The sequence below is a fragment of the Antennarius striatus genome, chromosome 10 (assembly GCF_040054535.1).
Source record: "Antennarius striatus isolate MH-2024 chromosome 10, ASM4005453v1, whole genome shotgun sequence".
NCBI lineage: Eukaryota > Metazoa > Chordata > Actinopteri > Lophiiformes > Antennariidae > Antennarius > Antennarius striatus.
In genome coordinates, this window is record NC_090785.1 from 15418187 (window position 1) to 15440692 (window position 22506).

The following is a 22506-nucleotide window of genomic DNA, read 5'->3' on the forward strand; positions in this document are numbered from 1 at the left end:
TTGTGTGAGTTGAAAGAAGCACCTATGAGTCACTACGGCTTTGTATCTGAAGCCATTCCTCTATTCCCATGGGAACAACGGCATCTCTACATTCCACAAAGCAGTGTTAGGCTGTTCAGAGACCTTCGGTTATTTTTAGATGCGAAGGCTGCAAACCCATTACAGATCGGAGGTATTGAGACAGCTGGATAAGCAGAAGTAGTGGCACATGCGTTATAATTCACCTCTATCCACATCTTCTCTGTGCACAATCATCTCCAAATACATTTTTCTGTCAGTCAGTATTCTGTTTTGCCTTCAGCATTAGCTGCTGTGGTTGAAAATCTTTTGATCATAAATATTCATGGAGGAATGCTTGTAGCTCATCTTACATTCAAAGCAAGGGAAAGGTGAAGGATCGGAGATGAAGTATCTATGTTCATAAGAATAAAACTCACCTGCTCTTCTCCAGACAAGAAGCAGCATCAGATAGTATTATTTTAATCCTGTTATGTTTCATGCTAACTTGTACATCCCTTTTCCCTTTTGAAATGCACAGACAGCACACAACACTTGATTTATAAATTCATTCAACCTATGCTTTATTAAATTTCACCATGTGAGGTCATTTACATGCCATTACTTTAAATAAGAAAGTACTATTCCCTAAGACTTATCAGAAACAATTACTGGACAAAAACATCATATAAAAGAAATAATATATTGTAGTACCATAATGTAACTAACATCTCTACCTCTGCTGAATGAATTTTTATCCTCATGAGGTGTAGAGGCTAAGCCAAGCCTTAAGCCACTGAGGTATTCCACTGCACTTTTTGAATGACACACTGATGCGCTTTGTTGTAGTCAGAAGTCTGACACGCAATTTTATGCTTGATTACTATGTTTTATTTCCATTAAGTTTCTCAGTTAACTAATAGTTAACATCAAATAGCATTCATTCCATTCAGAGTTCATTACACTCAGACCCCACCCCCACTCACCTCTTATCTGTAAGTCTACTGGGATAGGCTCCAGCAACCCTTGTGACCCGCAAAAACGGAAGAGCCTCCATCAAAAAGAAGGGGAAAAAATATATATAAAATGACAAGCAGGTTGTGACAGTTTTCTTGCAGGTAGTCTATAGGCCTTATTGCTGACACTAACTTTCAACCTAATAAGAATTGTCTTCAGTCTCGATGTTAGTGAATGTCCCCATGCACATAAATACATCGTTTGTCAATTCCCTGCTCAGAAGTTCAGAGATGTGGATATAAGAAACCCTGCAGATGATGCGTCAATAGGAAAGCTGAAAAGACCACATAAAGTCCAACATCAGAACAAACTCATCACGTAGTCTTATATTTCTTGAGTTATTTTGACATGACTTGTGAAATCTTAATCTATGGGTTGTTGATATTTACACTACGTGGTGTAGGTTAAAGAAAGTGGAACTACAGTAGTCGGGCATGGCGACATGCCTTTGTTAGTATCTACGAATGTTTGTAAGTTGAGTGTTTGTATTTTGAAGATTTCCTGTATTGTCTTGTGTTATACTCTGGTTAAGAGCAGCAGTGTCAAGACATTTCTCATAGATTGTAAACTGTTTGTAATCAGTGCACAAAGGTTAGATGTTGCATACCATGTTATTTTCGGTTTTCCTCTTTCTCTTGCTTCCTCTTTGCTTTAGAAATTACAACAACCTCATCTGCTCTTCCTTTACAGACTCCAGAAGAGTTGGATGACTCTGACTTTGAGGCTGAAGACATTGATGTTCGCAGCAGGACCAGCGTGCAGACGGAGGATGACCAGCTTATTGCTGGACAGAGTGCACGGGTATGTTGTCTTTCACTTCAAGTATTTGCACATATTCCTATATTAGCCAATAAAATCTTAGATACATTCTGTAGCCCCATTCTTGCTGTTAATAGGTTACACACATTGGCCGTGATGCCATAAGAATTTTTTTTTCTGAATAGTTGAAGTTCAAAAAGTGTTAATGTATGTTTGGGACAACCCATAAGTGGGTGAATGCCATGAATGTAATTGTGTGGGTAGTCAATATGTTATTAATATATAGGTTAATATATTAGAAAAATGTTTTGAGTCTGGCTACATTAATAACTTGATTAATATTTAGTGGTGCATTATGTTTATGTTCTGGTTGACACTTTCAGAGTTTTTCCTTTTAAATATATGGTCATGATTAAGGTTGTGGAACTGAGTTGCATCATTACTGAAAGGGATTTCTAATGTTTCCTCCACCTCATTTGTACTCCTCCACCATCATTATACGAGGGTGGTATACTGCTAAGATCATATATAATATAGTCAAGTCTAACACCGATACTAACTGCTGCTTCATTAACAAGAGGACCCATTAACACCCCATCTAAATTTTAACAAAACTGAACATTAACAGATTTGTAAATAAAACATTTGCAAGAAGCTGTTGTACAGAGTTACATTAGATCATTGAAGTGCATCATACAAAAGTACCCAGGAGTATAACTGTCACATCCCAAGAACACATGCAAGAAGTTGAACTAGGATTGAACTAGGAACAAAGCACAGTTCATTGTAGCACCACAGTGATTCTCTGCTTTGATCTCAAATCAGCGAATTGCTATTGGCTGGCAAGAGATGTCATATGTATCCATGGAAACCGTAGGGGATGATGTAAAACAAAATGCCCTGGAGAGAGACATGGCCTCAGTTACAGTATGTTGACATCTAGTGTGCTAACCGACTTCGGTCTTTATAATTCCTCCTTCAGGCTATCATGGCCCAGTTGCCCCAAGAGCAGAAGGCAAAAATTGCAGAACAGGTGGCTAGCTTCCAGGAAGAGAAGAGCAAGCTGGATGCTGAGGTATCCAAGTGGGACGACAGCGGCAATGACATCATTGTCTTGGCTAAGCAGATGTGCATGATCATGATGGAGATGACAGACTTCACCAGGTGAGTTTTGAGTAACACTTGGAATCAGTCGTTTTTCTTCCCCAGGCTATGATGGTGCAATTTTTTTAGATATATTTCTAGTCCTTTCAGGAGCCATTTAGAATAAATGATGTGTAGTGTAGAGGACACACACATGAGACTGCAGTGTTTTCTGCAGTCTGATGTACCTGCGTGTGTTTTTTTTTTTCAACCAAACATAATTTTTTTCCAAGACTAACCAAACGAAACTTACTACAGAATGAATTCATGTTTAGGTTAAGATGACCTTGATAATGAGATTATAGTCTGAAGTTTATTTCTTAGTATTTGTTCATGCCAGCAAAGAGTGCTCTTCCTATTTTGAGTTCTACTGTTCATGCATGAATGCTCTTATGATCAATGGGGACTTCAAAAAACAAAATGTATCACAAGTTACGGTGCACGCCATGACAGCGGAAGTGATGCAATCGTAGACATCACGATAAATCCATATCAGCCCCGTTATATAAATATAAGGCAAGCGACAACATAACAAGCCAACATTATCACATTTTTAAAATCACAAAATCACGTTGTGCTGACCCATTCAGAGTTTCAATGGATTGTTTGAGGTGCTGCACTGTTTGTCCCTGCACACGTCTGTAGTTTTTAGCTGTAGTTCAGCTTGTCATGTCAGTTAACAAGCTGAACGTTCTTTTTCTTCCTGCTGAATCTAGAACTCTCATAAGTCCATTAGACAATGCACATACTGTTTGAGTGACTTACTAGTTATAGTGTCCCATTTTGGCTTACTGTGTGTATGTAAAAGTTAATAAAGCTAGCACGTCAATACCTTCAAATCTCTTTAAAAATCAACTGGGGTGAAGTGCTCATGGCAAGTTCTTGGATCTTTGGAGAGCAATGGAAAGCATAGATAAACAGGGTCAAAATGACCAATCTTTCCAGAAGGTATTTTAAAGAAAGATATGTTCCTATCTTTGTGTCTAACTCCTATGGTGTTGGAACAACCATTCACCTCACAGATAACCATGACTTTATCGGATTTAACGCTTCAGTGATCGTATTGTGTTGTAATGGTTGCCCTGACTGATGAAGAGACGGGTGTCGCCGATGATGTATGACCCCACGTGACCCCCGCTGGGGAGCCCGATACGGAAGCTGCTGCAGTTCAGATTTTAAGGTATCCTGACCACAGGGATGATGCCAGATATCAGGAATTTTTTTTCCATAATGATAAACAAAATATTTATCACTTTAAAATGAGCTTCCTATACCTGTAAGCAGCACTGAAAGATGGGATTTTTTTTCATTGTTATTCCAACCTCGCTATCTTAATATCCACATCCATAAGGAGTAAATCAAATCTCCTCTGATACATGATTTCAGCTGGGTGTGTCCTGTATATCTTGAAAGGACAATCTTACTCAGCAGAGCAGTGACAGGATGGCCCTATTCTCTTTTGTCATGGGTTTGTTGAGAAAATAAAATTAGTAGAAAAATGGTTTGGGAAAACCATCTAAGAAACCTTTTAATAATAAAACAAACTGAGGTTTCTCCATTATTCCGTGACTGTCAACAGTACAACAGGAACTGCTACCACCCACATCAGAGGACATGGCAGAGAGGCAGGACAGATGTTGCTGGTATCCACCCCACCGAAAATAAAATAATGAACATAGGACTATTTTCTTTGAAACCGACAAGGATGTCCTCATTTATGAACGCCTGGTTTGCACGTTTTTGTAATTCTAGTTTTAAAGTGTTGATAAAGAAGGGAATACATCTAACTAGTTTGTATTCACGAGCATCAACAGTTCACAGTATAACTGCAACTTGACTTAAATCCCTAAAATATTGAGCATCAAACATTCCTATAATTCAAGGGACTACAACAATCAAAATCCATCAGTTCATTTTCTGTTGAAAGCGAAACTATAGATACAGACTAAGTCAGACAGAAGGTTATACCTTGTTAAAATAACATCGTGGTAATTAATACAATTGTACTTATAGCATTTTTATCAATCAAATGCCCTTTTGTTATACTTCTGTAAAGAACTTTTTTGATTAAAAATGTTACAAATTTATTTCAATTTCCATTAACTATAGAATAAAGTGCAGAATTAAAATACAAATGCAGTGACAACCATCATCATCATTTTCTAATCCGCTTAATCCGCTAACGCAGGTCGCGGGGGAGCCGGTGCCTGTCCCGGCAGTCTCAGGGCGTGAGGCGAGGGACACTCCGGGCACGACGCCAGTGTACCGCGGAGCCACATAGAAACAAACAATCATTCACACACACACTCACTCCTACGGTCAATTTGGGACCGGCCAATCAACCTGAAGCGCATGCTTTTGAAGGAGGGAGGAAGCCGGGGAACCCGGAGAGAACCCACGCAGACACGGGGAAAGCATGCGAACTCCGCACGGAGCGGGACTCAAATCCGGGTCCGCCGTGTTGTGAAGCGGCAGCGCTAACCACTGCGCCACCGTGCCGCCCTAGTGACAACCAATAGCACGCAGCTGTAAAAGATTGAACTTTTTTACTCAGCCCTCCTTTGCCACATGATGTTCCAAGTAAAACATACCTTCTTCTTTTCCTTTCGGCTTTTCCCTTCAGGGGTCGCCACAGCAAATCGGTTGCCTCCATCTAGCCCTGTCCTTTGCATCCTCCTCTCTCACACCAACTACCTTCATGTCCTCTTTCACTACATCCATAAACCTCCTCTTTGGTCTTCCTCTAGGCCTCCTGCCTGGCAGTTCAAAACTCATCATCCTGCTACCAATATATTCACTATCTCTCCTCTGGACATGTCCAAACCATCTCAGTCTGGCCTCTCTGACTTTATCTCCAAAACCTCTAACATGTGCTGTCCCTCTGATGTACTCATTCCTGATCCTGTCCATCCTGGTCAGTCCCAGAGAGAACCTCAGCATCTTCATCTCTGCTACCTCCAGCTCTGTCTCCTTTCTTTTCCTCAGTGACACTGTCTCTAGACCGAACAACATTGCTGGTCTCACCACAGTTTTGTACACATTTCCTTTCATTTTAGCTGAAACTCTTCTATCACACATCATGTTAACATGTGTTCTTCTATATTGCACACTTTACGACAGTTCCATGTAGTTCTCCTTTACAGCATTGCATGTGTGTTGTGCATGTTCAGCGAGCGCATGAGTTGCATGTTGTGATGGTCTTGAGAGAAAACCTGTTTGCATGACGGTTGCTGCTGTGGAGAAATAAAAGTCAGTTAAACTGAAGAAACGTCGTGTGTACTGAGCAGTTATCAACACATCACACCTGACACTTTCCGCCACCCGTTCCATCCTGCCTGGACACGCTTTTTCACCTCTTTTCCACACTCTCCATTGCTCTGGACTGTTGACCCTAAGTACTTAAAATCCTCCACCTTATTGATCTCTTCTCCCTGTAACCTCACTCTTCCACTTGGGTCCCTCTCATTCACACACATGTACTCTGTCTTACTGCAACTAACCTTCATTCCTCTCCTTTACAGGACAAACCTCCACCTCTCTAGCTTCTCCTCCACCTGTTCCCTGTTTTCACTGCAGATGACAATGTCATCTGCAAACATCATAGTCCATGGAGATTCCTGTCTAACCTCCTCTGTCCTCTCCAGACTTCCTCATACAATACCACAGTTCCTCTCTGGGCACCCTGTCATAAGCTTTCTCCTCACTTCATCCTGACTGATCTTTGCTACTTCCTGGTCCACAACAGTCAACTCTTCTAGTCTTTGTTCGCTCTCATTTTCCACGTTCACCAGCTCTTCAAATGACTCTTTCCATCTTCCCATCACACTACTGGCACCTGTCAATAGACTTCCATCCCTATCCTTAATCACCCTAACCTGCTGCACGTCCTTCCCATCTCTGTCTCTCTGTCTTGCCAGCCTGTATAGATCAGTCTCTCCCTCCTTTCTGTCCAACCTAGCATACAAGTCATCATAAGCCCCTTGTTTGGCCTTTGCTACCTCTACTTTCACCTTATGCTGCATCTCCCTGTACTCCTGTCTACTCTCCTCAGTCCTCTGTGTCCCACTTCTTCTCAGCTAACCTCTTTCTCTGTATACACTCCTGTACCTCCTCATTCCACCACCAAGTCTCCTTATCTACTTTCCTTCCAGATGACAAACCAAGTACTCTCCCACCTGTCTCCCTGATCACATTACCTGTAGTTGCCCAGCTATCTAGCAGCACCTCCTGACCACCCAGAGCCATTCTTAACTCCTTCCTAAAAGTCATGCAACACTCTTCCCTTTTCAGCTTCCACCATTTCGTCCTCTGCTCTGTCTTTGCCCTCTTCGTCTTCCTCACCACCAGAGTCATCCTACACACCACCGTCCTATGCTGTTTGGCTACACTCTCGCCTACCACTACTTTGCAGTCACTAATCTCCTTCAGATTACACCATCTACACAAGATGTAATCTACCTGTGTGCTCCTACCTCCACTATTATAGGATCCCTATGTTCTCGAAGAAAGTATTCACTATAGCCATTTCCATCCTTTTTGCAAAGTCAACTACCATCTGTTCTTCTGCGTTCCTCTCCTTGATACCAAACCTGCCCATCACCTCCTCATCACCTCTGTTTCCTGCACCAACATGTCCATTGAAGTCTGCACCAATGACAGCCCTCTCACTTCTAGGTATGCTCTGCATCACTTCATCAAAATCCAACCAGAATTTCTCCTTCTCCAGCTCATATCCTACCTCTGGAGCCTACCCACTAACGACATTGAACATCACACCTTCGATTTCTAGCTTCAGACTCATCACTCATAACTCCTACTCCATTTCTCTTCCTATCTACACCATGATAGAACAACTTGAACCCTGCTCCTGATTTTCTAGCCTTGCTAACTTTCCACCTGGTCTCCTGAACACACAGTATGTGAAATCTTCCTCTGCATCATGTCAACCAACTCTCTACCTTTTCCTGTCATAGTTCCAACATTCAACGTCCCTACTCTTAGTCCTATACTCTTGGCGCTCCTCTTGTCTTTCTTCTCGCGAACACACTTTCCTCCTCTCCTTCTTCAACCAACAGTAATCCAATTTCCACCGGCGCCCTGTGGGTCAACAGCGCTGATGGCGATCGTTGTTAACCCAGGCCTCGACCGATCCAGTATGGAAGTCATAGGTTTGATTCGCATGTTTGATTTGGCAAAAGTTTTACGCCGGATGCCCTTCCTGACGCAACCCTCTGTATTTATCCGGGCTTGGGACTGGCACAATAAGACACTGGCTTGTGCCCTCTTGCGACTACATTGTTTCAAGTAAACATATGACTTTCTGAAAAGGACTCACAAATATAAATGCTCCCAAACATGCTGGCCATGGAAAGTAACAGATCCCCAAACCTAGGGAAACGGGACTCAGGTAGCAGTCTCAAGAATAAAGTCCCCTTCTCATTTCTCTGACTGAAAGAAGGGGTCCGAACGTAGTTTGGTCAGTTCCAGCTGCATTTCCGCAGGTTGTTCACTGACAGCATTAGAGATGGGGTCTGTGAATAATGCAGCTCATGGTTGAAATCTTGGAAGCACTCATTGAATTGTTGCTGCACAGCTTCTAGATTGGTTTTGTACTTTGGAAATAGTTTCTTACATTCAGGAACAATCTTTGCTCATCTCTTCAAAGCAGGGGAAAGTGCCAAATTTGGAGATGCAGATGTGAAGCCGTATTGGAACAGTGTCTGTTTGAGTGGCTCTTATGTGAGCATACAGGTCTGCAGCTGTACATTAGGATGGTTAAAATGTGAGGTAATATCCCCAACAAAGACCATGTCATTCAAAGAAGTTTGCAGAAATATGCATTTGTATCACTGCAAAGGCAGGGCTCCAAGAATACAAGGAGTTTCCTGCAGCCTCTTTCTGTGGCTCATCCATCTGATATCAGAGTCCATCTTTAAATCCCCATAGGCACCATTAACCTTTTCCAAGAATGCAACAAATTACCTTTGACTGAGAACCCATTTACCCCATCAAATGACATTAGTAACTCTGGTTACAATATGTAATCTCATCCATCACCAGTGAGAAATATTTGTGGTTATGCATTACGTATTTTAGCTTTTCCTCAACATGATTTTGAATATCAAACTCTTGTCATCACTGTCTGACAAGACAGAGAATTGCTTCAAGGTTTTGAGTCATAATCTCCAAATGATTTAGCCATCTCGTTTGCCCACCACTTCACCATCTTGCTAGTGGATAGGGATTTCTTTGCTTTAGCAAGCTTAAGGGAAACCGCAAAAAATGTGTTGAGTTGAAATGCCTGCACAGTTGTTGCTTTGGTGAAAAGGCTCTGCTGTCGGTGTACAGTATTGCATCTCTAGTGTATTTGCCATACTTGTCTCGGTGTATGGTGTTGTATTAGCGTCTTAAGTTGAAATCTTTCATAGCTGATTGTGTTTCGAGACTACACAACACGCATTTGTTTTCCTTTGAATGCAGTAAAGTATTTGTTACTGTTTAGAAGTCGAGAGCAGACATTTGCCTTGCAAAATGCCTTATACATTTGGAAGGAGCGCATTCTATCCATCGGAAGCAAAATTGCACTTGTTGTCAGATCCTGTAGCTTCAAAAGTAGTGAAGCCATTGATTAACAATTACTATTAAAATAATTATTTGGCCATACCAAATGATGATGTAGGCTACATGAAACCCACAGGAGACCAGTTGCCCTTCCCTGTTGTAGTAAATATAGTATGCTTGCGTTGGTGTGTCATTTTATCTAATGAAATATCTCTTCTATATTCTCTGGCTGTGTCAAAGATCTTGTCTTTAGGCAAAAGTATAATATTGGATCATCATGACACACTCCACAATATTGATGAAGCCAATGATCCGACCTGCTTTTACACACAGTTACAGTAATCCCCACCTATATATTTGAATAAGCTCACTTCAAAACCTCACACTGTCACGCTTCCCGTATCTACCCGTAAGTTAGGGCCTCTAGCCAAATTAGCTCCAGTCTTCACATTTGTCCATGTCTTTCACTTACGGAGACATTTTGGCTTCGTCAAACATAGTGGTTTATATTCTTTGATTGTGATGGACCTCACGTTGTCGTGTGTAGAACCCTGATGCTTTATTCACCAGGACCAAACTCACAAAGCCAGCATCAATCCGGATTGCCAGACCTTCTTCTTCGCGTTCGTTTGTCCCACACACACGGAGCTGTTACGTCTTCGTGGAACACAGCGGTTTGTTTTCTTCTGACAGCGAATAAAAAAAATGAAAACAAATTAAGTCTGATATTATTGTTTTATTGTGGAATTTCCACGGGTTTCCGCTAGGGCTTAATACATTTAAAAGATGGAGGAAGAGATTTTCATGTGTTTTGCATTTTATCCACATTTTATTTCATACATGTAAAAAGGATTGTAAATTATTCTGCTTTCTCAGAAATTTTCAAGGTATGATAACCCTCTAAAAAATTACAGTATCATGGTATTATGGTATATCACTATTATTCGTTATTCACGGATAATAGTGATATATGGCAGTCATCATATTAACAAGGATTCCTAAATAATCCTTTTGTTGAAGAAAGACAATCGTGAAATCATCTATGATTCATTAGCAACTTGATTAAAAAGTCTGTTTTGAAAATAAATTAAAAAAAAATTAGGCTGTATGTATCCCTTTTGCAAAAAACAAAGGGGGAAAAGGAGCAGTGTCTTTAAAAAAGTAGCCACGTAAAGCTTATGTAACTTGAGGTGGTGCTCATTGAACAAAGAAACAATGCAGATGTTGCTGTAGGGATGAGGAAAATTATTTCAGTAGCACGTTTTATGATCAATTCAGATGAAACAGCAGGATTTCTTTTTAATACCTGAGCCATAAAATGTAATGTATTGCATCTCATGGTGAAGTATTGCACATAAATGTAATCCCCTTGTTTTCACCACATATAGGCTCATAATATTAAGTGGCTGACAACCTAAAGAGGATACCATAGAGGTATCCCAGCGTATGTGTGTCTCATTCTGTAACTGCTGTGTCCTTTTCAAAATTAACTGATATATTTTAATTCATTTGGTCTCCATAAAAAATAAAACTCATGAAAGGAATGAGGATATAGCAAATACAGTGCACCCTCATATATTAGAGCATTAACACTCACAACTTAACCTCATTGCGGATTTTTGGTAGGCAGTCACGTGATACAGTACACACATCCTATTGGCTGACAGCATCCGGAAGTGTGCTATGTTCCGTGACTCTCGGACTTCCGTGAGACACAGAAGTGCTTTAAACAGTTGATAAGAGTGTGGGAAAAGATAATACAGATAAAGGTGGTTTAATATCAGTATAGGGAGTGTTCATAATGTTAAATTTTTTCTTTATTTTTTTTTACCGTGTTATTGTAAATACCAAAAATAATAAGATAGTTTGTCGCTACATCGCGGAATTCGTTATTTGCGTGTGGTTCCTAGAACGCATTAACCACAAGTAATGAGGTCGCACTATATTGATGAATTAGTTGTACAGTGTTTAAGGGGATGTCAGTGGGATATGTTAACTCGCACTGACTCTTGCCTCATATTGTCCCATTCGACTTTGGTTTGCACTCCGTATGAACGTGTGTATATGACTGTCGGGAGACACATGGATGTTAGTAAACCTGAATATATATCCTCACATTATGCCTTGACTCTTGTATATGGCAGTAACAGATGGAAGTTCCCAAGCTGGATAATTCAGCCGACATCCAAATTATTGCCCCTCAACCTTGAACTGGCACAAAGCCCTGCCAAGGTTAATGTTCTACGAATTAATAGTTCTAGACCTCTGTGCTGACAATTCTGAAGAGAATGGAGGAGATTCTTGATGGTTCCTAGATGCCTTATGTTGGTACGCCGTCTTTTTTCGAATAAGTCAGGTGTGCCTTTGAAACATGCAACATATTTGGGAGCCAACTATCATAGAGCATTCTGTGCTCAGCCCGACAGAGCTCACTTTGACAGATCTGTATGCCTGCAGCTGTCACTGAACAGTCCTTTCTCTGTATATAAAATCTACTGCACAAAAGTTGTAAGATTGTGCTCTTATCAGTCGTCTTCATCCATCTCCGCTTCCTCTTTGTGCTTCTTCCTATCGATACTTGGCCATCTTGACATCTGGATATGGTGATAAACCTTATTACTTGGCCCTTTATTTGTGATGAACAAAGCGTTAGATGTAAAAAATGAAATCAGTCATTACAGATAAATAATTGACTGTTGAGGTTGTCTATCATGATGTGACCCAGTGAATAACCCACAACCTTACAATGCCTCCAATGTTGTCCCCAGGGTATGACTTGTCCCCAGAGAGCAGCCAATCTGTGCTGTAATGTGTGGCCTCTTCTACAAGGACCCTGGCTTGCTGTACAGCAGAGCAGCAAGGGAAAGTAAAATAGGGAGGAGCTGTAGATGGTAGCAGAGGGAAGAAGCAGCGAGAGGATGGAACACAAAATTCCATCTGTTCTGGGTTGGATGGCTCATTTTTAGCCTGGAGAGAGCAGCTTTGAATCTAATTTGTGCCTCTTGCCAACTGTGTGACAGATTCCCTTTGGGGGGGGCAGAAAAAAAGGCAAATCGCTGACAAGCTTACAGTGAGTTAGGTCAGAGTATGGCTGACCCTTGTTGGAATGGACCTTGTATGGTTTTAGAAGGGGAAGAATGGCTTTTTTGTTTTATATCAGGACAGTGACCAAAGCTGTTTTAATTGGCTTGTGCACTTATCAGTCTGCCACTTTTGTTCCCTTTGGTTCTCCTTTGTAGTTCCACACCTGGATGAAAATGACCATACAAATGAAGAGTGTTTGAAAAGCAAAAGTTCTGATTTAACAACAGGCTTCAAACTGAATTTTAAGTCAGATTTCCTTTACCCTTCAACGAATATTTCAAAGCTGATAAAAATAAAAACAGAATGAACCAAAATGAAATGAAAGTTTTTATTGTGTTAGGCAGTGAATGACTCGTGAAATTTGTAATTAAGCTACTTAAATTGATATTTCTTTTGTTTATAAAAATTCTCCCATTTAATAAAAATGCACGTTATCAGAGTCTCTGTAATTTCTTAAAACCGTATAAATAATTTAAGTTGAATAATAAGGTTAAAAACCATTTTATTGGTTTGCCTGATTTGTCATGTTCTGTTTGTTATGTTCTTCTCTGACAAAATCAACTGATGACTGAGTTTATTTGTGTTGCATATGAATTTGTGAATGTTTGTGATCTATTCTTATAAAGTAACACCTCCCTATCCATAGTTGTGTTTGACTGGTAGTAAAAACAAGTCTCCAAAACAAACAGCCATTGCCTGGCTGAGTTGCTGCTCCTGCATATTAAATGAGTCTGCAGTAGATCAGCAACAGTGACTGATGTTTCCTGTTTTCTCTCTAGGGGGAAAGGGCCACTGAAGAATACGTCTGATGTCATCAGTGCTGCCAAGAAAATTGCCGAGGCAGGATCAAGAATGGACAAGCTGGGCCGCACCATTGCTGACAATGTGAGTCGTTAATGAAGCTCTGTCCCAAAAGGCTTGATGGAGGCTGCACCTTTGTGCTAACAACCATTTTTACAATCAGAAGTGCTGCATTTACTTTATAAAGGGCCAGTAAATTAGGCCCAAGCAAAACAAATGACAAAAAATTAATTTTCTGTGAATAAACATTGCAGTAGACCAGGGGTCACCAAATGGCGGACCGCGGTCAGGACCGCGTGATGGTTCTGTCCGGACCCTTGACCACTCCATGATAAATTCACGAGAGTAGATTTTCTTGGGAGTATTTTTTCTGATGGTTGCGGCTACAGACGGCGGTCGCGGCTCCTCCAGTTAATATGGTAGTAGCGCCACTCAGTTCAGCCAATCAGATCGTGTCTTTACCCTACTCTGTCAGCGCACCTGAAAGTGACACAGCTTGCTGCCGCTGTGACTTTACCGCTACAGTGAAGCACAGAGGAAAGGAGACTGTGAAAACAGAATAGCTCCAAACGAAGGGAGGTTAATGAGGAAAACCACTGGTTATCAATACGTGGACGAAATTTATGTTTATTCCTCTGTCAGGCAGTTCAAAACCATCATGTCTCATATAGTCTGAACACGTATCATTAATTAAAAATGGTAACGTGAAGAGCCAATATGAAACAAAGCACAGAGCTTTTTAGAAAAGTTATCTCCTGAAGTCCGAGCTGAGGGCAAATTTACCGAGCAAAATGCAAAAGAATGTTCAATAAAGACATAGTGGGTTTTTGTGGCAACATAAAAATCTTTTAGTGATGAGACAGTTGTGAAGAAGTGCTTAAACGCTGTTGTTGAGACATCTGAGGGAAAACGAAAATATGAAATGAAAATATCAAACAAATCCCGATGTCAACAGCAACCAGAAAATCAGAAATATTAACAGCTTGATGCAGCTATTCATGCATATGTGTGGCCATTGATGAGTCTACAGATGTTACTGGTAATGTCCAGCTTTAGTGTGTGTCAGGTTCCTTCACAAAGACAAGGAGCTCTTTGCTGGGTGTAACACCACTAATACACACAAGAGGAGAGGACATCTATGCAGCAATAAGATGCTGACAAAGAGGGACACAGATCTGAAGCGGATGTTCTGTCACCACAGACGACAGAGAACACAACCCTCTCTTTTTCCACCACCTTGTCATGGTGGGAAAAGAGAGGGGGGCTGTGCCCAACAGTGGGAGCTTTCCAAAACAGTCAAGGTGTGCTATGTGCACACCTTGTGCACAAGTAAATTACTGGCAGGCCACATGCCCCTTTCTCTCATGAAGAAAGTTCTGTTTGCATTTTTCCCCTGAAAGGGCCAGTTTTTATTCATGCCATCTGAACATGTTAATGTTTTTTTACTTGAAGTTTCAGCCTTCAGTTCTTTAGACCGAGACGTCTTTAATTTATTTTCAATTCTGAGGTTTGTGTGTTCTTCAATCTAACATAAAGGTTTCAAATTTATTTGCCTGGGTCTACTTTTATTTATGGTGAGGTAAAAGAGCTATCTGTGCCCTCAGTTAACCATATCCTGCATTGAAAATTGATAATAAATGATAATGTGGACATATGGGCCGGCTATAAGACACAAACTGGGCTTGAGTTCGGACCTTTTACTTCGAGGAAATTCTTAGAACCGGACCTTGCAGAGGCATCTCTTTAATTGAATGCCTCTGCAATAGACTATGATTAACTGGTAAATACCTGTCTCGGATTAGTTTTACTTCCCTGCTGTGAAGTAGAGATGTAAAAGGTCGGATAGTGCTTTGTTTTATTTATTTAGATTGCGAGAAAACAACAATGCATACCTTATTAACTTGTAACACTATTAACATTTAATTTTTTTATCATTCAATTGAATGACTTGCCTGCTGTTTTGTAAAAGAAAATAACATTGTGTGCTACCAGATTCATTTATTGTATAAAAGGTTACTACAGCTCAAAATCTTTTATTTTTTGGAACATTCCTAATCTTATTTGAAGATATGTTTCAGAAAACATTCCAAACATGTAATTTTGTCTCGCAGATATGCTTTTTATGCCAGTGGCACAAACCCAAGTAAAATGCTGCCATGGCACCGCCTGTCAGATGTTAACAACCACTATGGTTTGTGCTATTCATGAGACAAAAGCCACCCGTCTTCACCAGTTTTATTCCGGATCAGACATCATCGCCCTCTCTCTCGTCTTTCCATGTCCCACTCCCCAATTCCCAAATCCATCATCTTTCCACATCTATCCCTTTCCCTGGAGACAGTGGTCCTTGGCATAGGGAAACACATTCAATTATCTCCATGGTCACATATTTCACTTAAATACTTGCACTGTACCACACCTCTGGGAGAGACTGTACATGATTTATACTCCAACTTATTCATGGGCTGTCTTAGGCAACGACTTATTGCCTTAGTGACTGTAGTATGTATACATTTTGTTGTTAAATCATGGAAGATTGTGTTTGGGATGTTTGCAACCAGACAGGATTGTCAGATTGAGGTTGTACTGTAAAGACATTTCCTGCATTTCGATGTAACAGCTGTGGGTCTTTCCACTTCTATCCAACAATACATGCTCTGAAAGGCGTGCGATGACTGAAGATGTTTGCTTTAAGATTTCAGCTTCGATAATGTTGGAGGCATTTGACAGTCTCTAGTGTTATTGTTTTGTTGACATATTTTATGATGCGGCGGCAAAACATCACAACAGCACAAAACCTCTTTGTTAAGTAATGAGATCATTCAACTTGTATGTGTTAAGGCAGACTACAACATACACACATTTTAATGTTATGTATTGTCAAGAACAGATGGGTTGATTTTTACGTTTATGCAGTTTATGTACTGTATGCTCCAGGAAGCTGTTAGGTCATAGCTTTTTATCACCCAACATACAGTTTGGGAACAAATAAATGTGTCTGTACATCTGTCCCTCCATATGTAATCGTTTGGTTTCTAGACATATTTAAAAATAATATTTCACGTATTTGATGCCTTGAAACTACAGTATAGTACATTCTGTATACCTCATGCAATTTGACAATATTATACAAATGGACTACAAATGTAGTTCCAGATAAGGTTGTTGTCAGTCATCATGGCTGTTTGAAACAAATGAAATTTATTTAACACATGCCTTTTAGAGACTGAAGAGGTGCCTTTAGCTGTTTTTATTTTTTATCATATCAAGTTACTTTCATATGTTGATGTCAACATTATGTCCTCCTCAGGCTTGAAACATTTTAATGTACAGTTTTATCAGGAAAATATCCTAAGGGGCAAAACCATTTGGGGCTACTACTGTATCTGGTAAAAATTTGTGGGGGCCAGAGTGATGCGAGTCTTATGGTTCTTCTAGCAGTTGTGTTTGTAATGAGAAGAGAGATGCTGCTGCTGGGGCACGTGTGAAGTACATTCCACATCAGCTTATTTGGGCAAAACATTGGTTCTTAATGTTGAAAGCTTTCTTTAAGATATGACTCAAGTATCTAATCTGTTGGTAGCCAATGAAGGCTTTCACTTATCCCTATGTGTACTGGAAATATCTGCATTCATCTGTCATAGTGTGATATAATGAGCTCCTAGCCTCGACATGTCTGATATTTTATTGAAGGTGCCCTCAGATCCATTGTATTACAGACCCCTGTTGATCACAAAGATAAGTCTGATCCGTTTTGAACTGATTGCATCCGAGTAATCTTAATAGGTAATGACTTTTTATGCCTCACTACTGCTGTTGAAGATGCTCATTCACTTTAATGAAAACAGTGTTATCCCCAAAGAAAACAGGTGTGTGTGTGTGTGTGTGTGTGTGTGTGTGTGTGTGTGTGTGTGTGTGTGTGTGTGTGTGTGTGTGTAAACAGTGTTATCCCCAAAGAAAACAGGTGTGTGTGTGTGCATCACATCAACACATCTGTTGACAGCCCTGCATCTCTGTAAATACATAAGAATGTGTTAAATTGCAGTGGCTATTTTATTCTCACATCCCCATCTATTTGTAAGTACTCATTTCTTTATCTTTCCCTCTGTGTATGTTGTGTCTATATACACTATTTGGGAATTTTAGGATATGAAGCACTCAGAGTATGAAGAAATGAAGCGTTTTGGCTGTTGGAACACAAGTCTGTGCCAAGAGTATGGACTCCTCTAGCCTCTGAACTCATCCAGCTGTCCTTATCCGCCTGACACTCTCAACAGACAACAAAACACAAGCAGACTAGGCAAAACTCACTTCTTAGGGATGTTCATGGCATAGAGGGGAAAATGATGGACAGAAGGTGTAGGTAGGGAGAAATAGTGAGTCCATTTGTATGGGGAGATGAACATCCCTCCTGAGAGATGAAGCTATTAAGAGTGCTTCGCCTTTTAATTAGCAGTATAATTGCCAGGTGCTTATTAACTCTTTATTTATTTATACATATAGTTTATATTTAGGGTTGTGTCTCTAACTAAACAGGATATGCCACAGGCACACTTATAGAAAAAGAAGGGCATGCGAGTGTGGTCTGTTTATACTTCAGCAGCAATGTTTTGGTGAATCACCAATCGGAGGCATGCATACTAAGAATCAGGATAAAAGTCTATTTTGCAACTGCTCATTAATCTAGGCATATTAATCACTTGTGTTCTGTACCTCTGGCCTGGAGTGCCTACAAGGGTTTACCTCTCATATGTAGCACATTGCCAGATGGTCTGAAACATAGGATCTTGTCCCACATTTTCTTCCACAAGATTGTTTCACGTCATGTTTTTGGTCAGTGATTGTCTACCTGCCCATCTGAACACAACACAGTCTAGTTTGTGGTTTCTGAAAAAAAATCTAAATATGTGTAATAGAACCTCATTAAATTTTAAAGAAATGAGTGTATTGCAGACATGAGCTGCTGTATTTAGGTCAGTACCGTACAAAGGTCTGCACTGCAGTTTATTAAGAATTTATGATCCTTCTCTGCTGGGCAACTTATGAGAATTCTATCTGAGTTGACTGGTAAACAAATAATGTAGTGTAATTGAGATTTATAATGTAAATGTGTTAGCCGCTATGCAACCCATAAATTTCCGCTGCTTGCCTGCCCACCACATAAGTACATACAAGCACAGGCACATAAAATGAGGCTTGCATGTTGAGAGAATGGGCATATGTGTTTGTTGTGAAAGTTTTATTCTCATGATGTATACTGACATACATCCCATGTTATTCCAATTTGCATTCGATCAGTTGAGATTTATGCTGATCCAAGGGCTGTGTTCTGGTTGCAGTTTAATCGTAGCTCTGGAAGTCAACGTTTTACAGCAGACGGGGCTGTAAATTACCCTCTGCAGTGGTAGAATCACCCAGAGATTCCACAAATTCTCAGCTCAGCAGTTCAAGGGTCAGACCTGAGCCAACTGCAATCCAGTCCCACTAAACGGAGCTCATCTTATTTTCTGGTTTAGAAATTATTCCATGCAATTGCTTTTAGAGGCATTTACCTGAGAGAATTCAATGCTCTGTATTGTGACATTTTTTGAGCTCCTCAAGATGACACCCCATGGAACACAGAAAACAGCCTTTTGGATGGTTTTATGAAAAGGGTTGCAAGATTTTCACAGTATGATAACATCTCAGGAATTACTTCATTATTATGTTATCAATAAATAACATTTATACAAATGAGATTTGGTAACCCAAAACAACATGCATTGTATGTAGAGGACAGCTGATGACAAAGTCCACCTCTGCTGTTTAGGGATGATTTTTTTAGGCAAGAGCCAATACTGACTATGCAGAACGACCTAAAACAAAGGAGAGGATGACTCAGTAAATGCATTTTTTGCACAATGCTAGATTTCAGTTCATTGGAAGATGTTCCCACAAATAAGGTTCTTTTTACATGAAATATATAAATACACTATACTGTATATAATTGTAGTAGAATAACGTGACTGTTCTACTCAATTCTGTAAAGTGCAGGCTTATTGCACTTGACCCTCTTCATCTGTTCTGGGTCACAGCCAGATTTCCAATGTTTCAAACTAGGGCTGCCACAAACGATTATTTTGATAGTCGACAAATCACCGATTATTTTTTCGATTAGTCGACTAATCAGATCATACGTAGATTGAAGGTAAAACATACAGCTTATCACACCAGCATGAAGCTGCTCTTATATAACCATCAATACTTTTCAGCTTTAAGTGTTTAAGGCATATGCTAACTAAAAATAAAGACAATTAAGATGATAGTTCATTAAACCTTTAATGAAATATGCTTGTAGCAACAAACATTTAACTGCGTAACATAAAGTGCAAACAGCTGAGTAAAATAAGGAACAGGCCCTTGCCTAAACAACACAAAAATAAATACTTCAGGTTTATTTTTTAGTTTTTTTCTTTCCTTAATTTGTCTTTGGCATCAAACATAGCAACAATGAGGTAGGCACCTGTAACTAAGGAATTATTACAATTTTGGTCTCGCTGACTCAAATATAACAAAAGTGCATTTTGGTGCTCAGTGCACACAACTGTATTCAACTTTACTACACTCTGACTCTATGCAATCCCAAACTGCACAAGGGTCTTGTTCATAGCCAGGAAAGTTAGCATTTCTACATGTCTTGGAGAAAGGCTTGCTCTCTTTGGAGAGAAGATGTTCCCTGCTGCAGAGAAAATCCGCTCCGATGCTGTCCGTCACCAACATGTTCAGTATGGACTCGGTCAGGACGTTTGCTTGCTGAGGTGTGCATGTAGCTGGCTTTGTAACAAAGCCGTCCATTGAAGTAGAACCTACTTTTTTAGCACCTGAAACATCACGTTAGAAAACATTAGCGTTACCACATTTCCTATTCAAACATATCACTGTTGTAGCGTTACAGAAAACATATGAAATATGTGTGCTAAGGGCAGCTAATGAATCAAATCGCCATCGCTAATGTTAACGTTTACAGCTATATGAGTAAGTGGTAAGTTAGCTCTGTTTACGCTAATATTAGCCACTAACTACCCAGTTAGCTGACCGAGACGACGGTCCCTCTTCATCGTTGCCACAACCTGCTTCCTTTTCAGGTGCGCGAACATCGCAGTTGTGCTGCCGTGGAAGGCAACTTCTGTTTTGCAGATATTGCATTGCACACTTTTCTCTTTTGTTTTCGTAAAATGCTCCCACACTTTTGAGCTCTGGTGCCGCCGGGTAGCCATGACACCAGAGCCCCTCTGGTATAACTTCCAGTGACATCACGGCTGGCCCCGATTACCTCTACTGCACAGGTGTGTCAAAGACAGAAAGGCAGGCGCGGCCGAGGAGGTGCCGCAGCAGTTTTGAGAGAAAAACAAAGATTAAAAACAAAACAAAACAAAACGAGGCGTCAACTATTAAATTAGTTGTCGACGATTTTAATAGTCTAATCGTGACAGCCCTATTTCAAACACAGAAGCTCTGAAACGCCAATGATTAATTTCTAATAAATATTTGACATATAAAAAAGTTTTTATCTAGCTTCACTAAACTACTCTTCTAATAACGGCAATGAACAGTTGTGATTTTTCCATTGAAAGTGTTTCAAAGTTGTCATGCCCAAGCCCCGGACATATTGTTCTGGATTTTGATATTGTTGATTTTACAGTAATTTTTGTTGTCATCTTTTCCACAACATATCTTATAGTACAATCATGTTTTACCACTCTGTCCACATCTTTTAATACTATGATTTTTCTACAAGTCATGACATGTAGTAATGAGATTTTAACAGACTCAAAAGTAGGTTTTAGCCAAATAATTTTAAATTGTTGATGATTTAACACCCCTATTTGTACCTTCCTAAGCTGTAGCAGCCATGATATCACTTTTGCTCTCAAATCCACCAGACTGACAAGTGCAGCCTTAACATTAAAAGTTGATGAAGGCCATTTAATTGGTCCCTGTGGTTACCTTTTTAGAGCATCATTTTGGCTTGTCCCCAGCTTGATTTTCTCCTGTCATACTAAAACTCCCAGTCTGCTTCAATGTCACATTAACACTCCCAAGTGACAGTGTGATTAAATTTGCCCTACCAAATGTGGAGAATCTCTTTAGCAGATGCAATAAGGACAGGAAATCTGGCTATCATCGCTCAGTTTGGAATGGATCTTGACTGATGCGGTAGTCTATGGCAGATGTATATTTAGCAATCGAGTAACAAAATCGGTAACAGACGGGCAAAATCTAATCTACAGCACATTAACGGTCAGGCCCATTAATAAGGTTGCACATGGAAAATGGTAATACACTCAGCTTTATGAAGAGATTTTTCAAATATTTTTTCCCGCTTCCATCAGTGGTTTGAAGTATTGTTCTTCCTTGACTTTTCAATCGTGTGACCATTTTATTCACCACCTGTTGTATACACTCGTGGTGTACTTAACTAATTGGTTTTGTTAGAATGTGCCTTCTAGATTTCTGACAATAAACACAATATCATATTCATGCAGTGCGTACCATAGGGATAAGGCCATTACATATCTGGCCAGTGTGTGAGCTGTCTGCATGGCGAGAAGGGCACAAGTGAAATAAAGATTTTTAAAAAATTCAGAGTGGGAAATGTAGTTATAGCTGTCTCAACCCTGCAGGGAATAATTAATGATGGATTTCTTGACTTTTATTCCAGAGGAGTATGGGTAGTTTCCTCTTTTCCCTCTTCTTCGATTAAATTTTAAGTATTTTAATACATTGTTTGAAGTGCCAGGTTAACTTACCATAGAGGGGCTGCTTGATTCTAATTTCAACCTAGGTGTTTTGGGATGAGAGGTAAATTTTCCCCTGTGGATACATGCCTGTAATTATCTTCTCCCCGGGTGTATTTTAAATGTTTAAAGCTAACCAGAATTATGAATAACATTTGATTTCTCCTATTTCTAGGGTTGTGTCCTTTATTTTTGGAGCTACTGTTATTTTATGTTGCCACCATTTTGAGGTGTACAGGAGTTAACCGTCATCCAGTGGATGTATTACTTTCCCCCCCCATTGATCAGGAAAAAAAATCACACTATTACTATCATTTAGCCTCCAGCTTACCTATTATTTCAGTTTTCACCTTAAGTACCAGAATGA

At 40.0% G+C, this 22506-nt stretch overlaps 1 protein-coding gene across 1 annotated transcript in view; it reads left to right on the forward strand.

Moving 5' to 3' along the window:
* ctnna1 (catenin (cadherin-associated protein), alpha 1) overlaps positions 1 to 22506 on the forward strand; it is a 79195-nt gene that overhangs the window by 48202 nt on the left and 8487 nt on the right. The window contains exons 14-16 of the mRNA XM_068325311.1: positions 1705 to 1815; positions 2756 to 2937; positions 13341 to 13446. Of these exons, the coding sequence (XP_068181412.1) occupies positions 1705 to 1815; positions 2756 to 2937; positions 13341 to 13446 (399 nt within the window). The remainder of the gene's footprint in view (positions 1 to 1704; positions 1816 to 2755; positions 2938 to 13340; positions 13447 to 22506) is intronic.